This window comes from Trachurus trachurus (assembly GCF_905171665.1).
Source record: "Trachurus trachurus genome assembly, chromosome: 12".
Taxonomy (NCBI): Eukaryota; Metazoa; Chordata; class Actinopteri; order Carangiformes; family Carangidae; genus Trachurus; species Trachurus trachurus.
In genome coordinates this window covers 5,980,902-5,986,981 of record NC_139908.1, presented here as the reverse complement: position 1 = coordinate 5,986,981, position 6,080 = coordinate 5,980,902, and the positions used below count along the sequence as shown (strand labels likewise).

Genomic DNA, 6,080 nt, shown 5'->3' with positions numbered 1-6,080 from the left:
TCCCCCGCCGCTCCGAGGGGGTCGGTGACAGATCAACGTCATCACGTTCACGTTACCGGCTTTTTTTTTTTTTTTTTTTTTACGTCACTGGCAATAATGTGTTTCATCACATCCGGTGTGCAGATAATAATCTTTTGTGTTTTCACTTTATATTATTATTATTATATTTAAATATGTATAATAATATTTATTTATATATTTAAATATTCAAGTATATTTACCTATGTTTGTATATATATTTTGTATTTCTACAATGTTAAACAAAAACACAGAAAGAGCCTGTGACAAAAAATATTGACTAACATTTATAAAATGTACTTTTTTTTTAAGTATATTTTTTGGCTTTTTGCCTTTATTTGATAGCTCAGTGAGACAGACAGGAAAGGGGGAGGCAGAGAGAGGGCTGCGTTGAGGACTGTAGCCTCTACATGGGGCGGCCGCCTTAACCACTGCGCCACCCACCGCCCCAAAATGTACTTTTTTCAGGGATTTTTACTACTCAATTGTATTATCTCAAGGAAATTTAAATCGAAAGCAACTGGACTTGGTGATGGAAGATGATGGATGATAGATGATGGAAGACGTTCCTTGAGATAACTATGACCTGGACAAATGAGAATATTCACAGGTCTACTCAATTTTATTATTGTTATGTTAACTGATACAGTATATATTTTTTTCTGTTTCTATAAATGTATGTGGGCACATACATTCAGTATGCACAATGTCACACAAACAAAAACCAAGCTAGTTACTATGAAGTTGTATATTTTGCAGGCAGGAAAACAGGTAACAGTTTGTTGACTGAGGCCCCTGACATTTGCAGCATGATAGATATAGATGGGGGCAGGTATCAAGCAAGAAAGAGTATTTACATCATTAAACAATATTAAGATTTTGTGTGTGTGTGTGTGTGTGTGTGTGTGTGTGTGTGTGTGTGTGTGTGTGTGTGTGTGTGTGTGTGTGTGTGTGTGTGTGTGTGTGTGTGTGTGAGCGAGCTGTAATATTGCACATGATCGAGTTTGGTGAGTTCCACTAATGCAAAGAGTCTTATGAAGGATCACTGCAGTATAAACAGGCAGGCTGTCACTCCTGACACACTGTGTCAATACAGTATTTAATCAGAGATAAAGAGTTATTGATCAGCCAGACACTGGATCATGAAAAGAAACTCTGTGCTGCTGTTAAGTGTAGTACATAATGAATATCCATGTAGATTCAGTGCATCTGATGATGATTGCCATCTTCTGGACAGTGGCTGATATGGCTTTCTGGCAAGCATGCATAAAAAATAATATTGTATTTGTTGAAGTAGCACAAGGAAACTTTACAGTATCTCAAATTTAGTGAATGTGCAAGGGAAGTAAAAAAAAAAAAAAAAAAAAAAAACATGCAATCAGATTTATCAAAGAGCCACTTTACTGTAATTTAACATGCAAGTAAAATTTTAAATTTATAGGCTCATACATGTCACATCTTGCACATGCAAAATGTACATAGAAATAAGTGTAGTGCTGTTTACTGTTAAGGAGAATCTGCTTTCAGCAAATTAATTTATAATATCATGGCGAATCAATCAAAATAAGTGCCATGGCCCGTTAGGGATAAAGTTCATGTTTATTTGCCAAACTCTGGTCATGTGCGTTGGGCATGTTTTTCTTTATTTACAGTCTGGTTTTGCACGTGGGGACAACTTGTGCCCAGATACAACCTTGTTGACTAAACCCTCCCCTGCTCCTGCAGTCTTTCATTTCCCGTGCAGCCTACGATCCCTGTCACACCACAGGACAGACACAAGCAGGTGTGAGGTTGACATTTTCATAAAGACCTGGGTTTAGAGTCAGTAAAAGCTGATTTTTTTTTAGATAAAATGTGTAGAATATATGAAAATGAAACACATTTGAGCCCAAGAATTTTTTTTTTGGTTGATATTATGGGGAAACGGGTGGTAAAGGAGAAGGGTGGTGGTGGCAGTGGTGATTTATCTGTCTTCTTTTCCATGCTCACAACTGTTCAAGCTTAACATGGGATTTGTTTGATGTTTTATCACTTGTGTGAACAACTTAAGAAGACTAAAGTGAACCCACTTTGAGGTTCACAGATGGCCTCTTGACACTGTATCCAGTTGCCGGGAGAAAATTATATTTAGAACAAGACATAAATTTCATGCTGCATGCTGTACTTTTCCCCGTCAAAATAAGTCACCAGCTAACTAACTGACTAACTAACCCAGATTATTGGTTTTATTGCACAAACAAAATGCAGAAGGTTTCAGGCTTCAGTGTGAAACGATGGCAAATTAACCTCCCTACGTGTTGCAGATGCTTGAGATGAAACACTGGAAGACTAGTTTTCTATTTCAAGATTACGCTGAGCATGAAAACTCAAGTCAAGCACAGCAGCTCAGAATGTGACCGACAGAGCAGCACAGAGCTGTGGAGACAGTTGTGAAGCAAAGTCATAGACAAAATAAAAACAACAATGGATACTATGACGGAGGACTTTGGACATTCGGATGCCGATGTTGAGATGAGAGTGTTGACACCTGAAGATGTTACTCAGCCAAATCTTGATGCCAGCGATGAAGTGGAGAATCTACGCAACAGGTGCAAACCAGTAACTTTTGGTTCTTAATATTAGTTATAAATGCAGCTCAGAGCCAAAGTTTTTCCATGTTATAAGGTTTATTATACACTTTTCATATCAGTAGCTGTTGAAAAAACTCGCTTTAAACATAGCTCAGTAGCAACTATTTCACATGCTGTAAAACTGAACAGCACATCTTAATTGAAGAAGTGAGTTATGACTTGATTCCCAAAAAACAACCCTAACAATTGGACATTTTTTGGAAAAATTTTATCAAATTTGTTCCTTATACCAAAATGAGTAGCTGCTGCAAAGTTTTGCTTTTCTTTCAAGTAATAAAATCACAGTCATGTTCCACAGTTGATGATTACAGTCAATGACCTTTTGAAATCTAAATATTCAAATTAAGGCAATTATACGTAAAACAATACATACTTCAGTTACTTAAACTCAATTGAAAAATGTTTGGGTTTGAATTAACCCATCAGGTTTTACACTATATTGGATCCATTATATTAAATGAAGAATCAATGGAAGAAACGACAGTAGTTCTTGGATGCATGTACATGCAGTGGTAATTATAAAAGTCTGTTTTTAATGTGTTGATTGAACTTGACCATGTAGTTTTTGGACAGTATTATATTAAAATAATTCTAAAAACTCAAAGGAAACAAATATTCACTTGAAAAAATATGAACATGTTCTTACAGTACCTATTCTTCTCTCTGCCATGTTGCTTGTGTATTCACTTCAGTTTACGTGAGGTTGTCCACAACGATGATGTCCAACCGAAGATGCAGTGTCTGATGATGGACTCCTGCTTCTCCATGGTAACCATGCAAGGTGAGGACAGCGGGATAGCATGGGAGACCACTCCTAGTCGCTGCAACACACCCTGGGGATCTGAAGCCGGGAACTCAATGATGGATATGAGCTCTCCTGTTGCGGTCCGGTCTCCAAAACCTGGGTCTGCTCCAGCAGGGAAGATCATCTTCGTCATGGATGAGGAGCTGCTTTCAAGGCGGAGGAAAACCAAAGAGAAGGCGACCATTCAGAGGAGACAACGAGCGGTCCTTGTGGAAAGATCTGACAACATCTCGGGAAGACCGGAGTTGGTCGAATTTTCAGAACCAAATGTGAAAATTGAAAGAGAAGGAGATGAGGAAGATCCAGTTGAGCCTCCGCCAGATAAAGAGCAACGGCTCTTCAGCTTAGTGTCCGACGGCTCCGAGATCCTCAACATCATTGTTCCTCCTAAACTGGCCACTGTGGATGAAGAGGAGAGCAAAGAAATGGTGGACAACTTGTCTTACCTGGAGGAAAGCCTCGTTCCTAAAGCAAGCAAAGAGATCCATGATAACGACTTGTTGATCTCAGCAGTTGCTCCAATGGTGTCCATGGGAGCAGCAGACGAACAAATACAGTCATCACTTCCCATGGTTCCACATATTATGGATCCCCCAGGAGCTCCAGTGGCGTCCAGACCTCCAGGCAGAGGAGCTGCTGGAAACGTGGACTACTTTGAGGCGTACACCCTGATCGACGCCCAGGCTCCAGGAAGTCCTGCTGTGACCGCACAGGAACAAGAAGAATCAGAGGCAGAGAATACCGCCACAAGCCAGGATACTGAGAAACCAGGGCAGTCTATAGATACCACCGCACCAACCACTGTGGATAACGACAGGTCGGACACGTATAGCCTGGAGGAAATCACCAGCGAGCTTCTGGATGACGTCTTCTACGGTGGTACCGACGACTATGCCGTGAATAGTCCAGGCACTGAGGCTAAAAGTGGAGTTGCAGAAGCTGCACCCTTGAAGCTTACTTTGAAACCGAGCGGTTCAACTTTATTTGGAAGCCAAGAAGAAATCCTGACTCCCATATATCTACCTGAAGGACCGCCCAAAATTATCGACCCAATTTTACTGGAGGAGCCCAAGGCCATGGCCTTCCTTTACACCGACCTGTACGAGGAAGCCCTTGGCAGCCGACAAAAAGAGGAAGATACCGAAAGTATGACCTCTGAGAAGTCGTTCCACAGCAGACATTCGGATCGAGAGGCCAGGGGATATTTAGAGAAATATGTCCTGATAGATGAAACGCCCGCAGCCGAAGTGGAACCAAAGGATAAAGAAATAGACCCAGAGCAAGTTCTTCGGACATTGCCGCAAGATTTGTACGATTTCGACGATCTGTCCGAGTCTGAAAAAGGTCAGGCGCCAAACTCAGAGGAGGAAATCACAGACTTCTTCAGGACCAGTGACAATGCTTCTCCGTGTGATGTGGACCCTTTCCCTCAATCACATGACAAGGATATAACTCCATCAGCACCAAAGAGTAAGAAGAGTAAGGCAAAGAAAAGTGTCAAAATCAAGGAAGAAAAAGTGGCTGAAACCCCAGTGGATCCACTCAGCGCCTCCGACTCTGAGTTTCTGTCAGAGGATTTGGACTGGGGGCTCACAGATGATTATCTCACAAACCCAGACACGGTTGATATCAGCATCCATTCAAATGAGATATTGTGGGAACAAGACTCAGAAATGCAAAAACCGGTTGCACCCCCAAGAAGGAAAGCAACGTCCTCTCCTAAGTCTTGTCTGGATCTAACACCTCTGACTCCAGTTGATGTCGTTACGCAGGAAAAAGAGGAGGCTGGTGGAAAGGAGCACAGGGTGGAGGAGAAAGAGACGGCGTCGCCAGCAGAGACCGCCGACGAAGGCGATGGAGACGCAGAAGAGACGAAGCAGCCGTTCCCTGAAGTTTCCTTATCTGAGAATCCATTGGCTGCAAATGAGGAACCAGAGTCGCCACAAACTGAAAGCGTGAATGAGATAACAGTCAGAGACACAAAACCAACTGAAGCTGAGGAGGAAACCGCTAAAACAGTGGGAAAAAAAGAATAAAGAGGTGCAAGACAAAGTGAATTAGAAGACGTAGGTGTCAAAACAAAGGTTAATCCGGAGACACAAGCAGATGGTCCAGCAGCCTTAACAACAGAACCACCTACGGACAAAGGACAGTGTATCATACTTTAGACTAGTTACAGTATTTTCAATCATTTTAATGTAAAGAGCTAAAGATCTTAAAATCACAGTAGGTTAAGTCTTAAAACTTCCAATACCAAGAGTGTAAAATATAGATTTATGTCTTTGTGTCTAGTTTTAATCATTTGTACCCTGTGAATGCTGCATGAATACAACAATCAGCCAGTCTTATGCAAAACAGAGACAATGATATTGTCTTTATCTGGATCAACAGAGAAACAATCATGGACTATTTTGTTAATTGAAAGATGACCTCCAGCCATAATAGGAGATTTGTTGCTTTTCTTTGTTATTTATCATGGACAACTGAACATTTTGGTTGGCACAACAAGCTATCTGGACAATTTAATAATGTATATCATAAAATAATTGGCAGATTAATTGACAATGACATTTTTTTTTGGAAGTCCTTTGTGGTCCTAGATGTATAAAACCTCCACAGGAACATAT

The 6,080-nt window shown here is 40.9% G+C and overlaps 1 protein-coding gene across 1 annotated transcript; it reads left to right on the top strand.

Annotated features, from left to right (window-relative positions):
• Positions 1–2,187: 2,187 nt before the first annotated feature.
• Positions 2,188–5,545, top strand: LOC310994535 (uncharacterized protein). Its single transcript, XM_083983261.1, has 2 exons — positions 2,188–2,606; positions 3,341–5,545. The coding sequence occupies exons 1-2, from the start codon at positions 2,482–2,484 to the stop codon at positions 5,487–5,489; spliced, it is 2,274 nt and encodes a 757-aa protein (XP_083839387.1). The 5' UTR covers positions 2,188–2,481; the 3' UTR covers positions 5,490–5,545.
• The last annotated feature ends 535 nt before the right edge of the window (positions 5,546–6,080 follow it).

Excerpts from the sequence above, each read along its gene's own strand:
- LOC310994535 (XM_083983261.1), top strand. The coding sequence starts at position 2,482 with ATGGATACTATGACGGAGGACTTTGGACATTCGGATGCCGATGTTGAG. Across the intron at positions 2,607-3,340 it reads GTGGAGAATCTACGCAACAG|TTTACGTGAGGTTGTCCACA; the intron begins GTGCAAACCAGT and ends TATTCACTTCAG.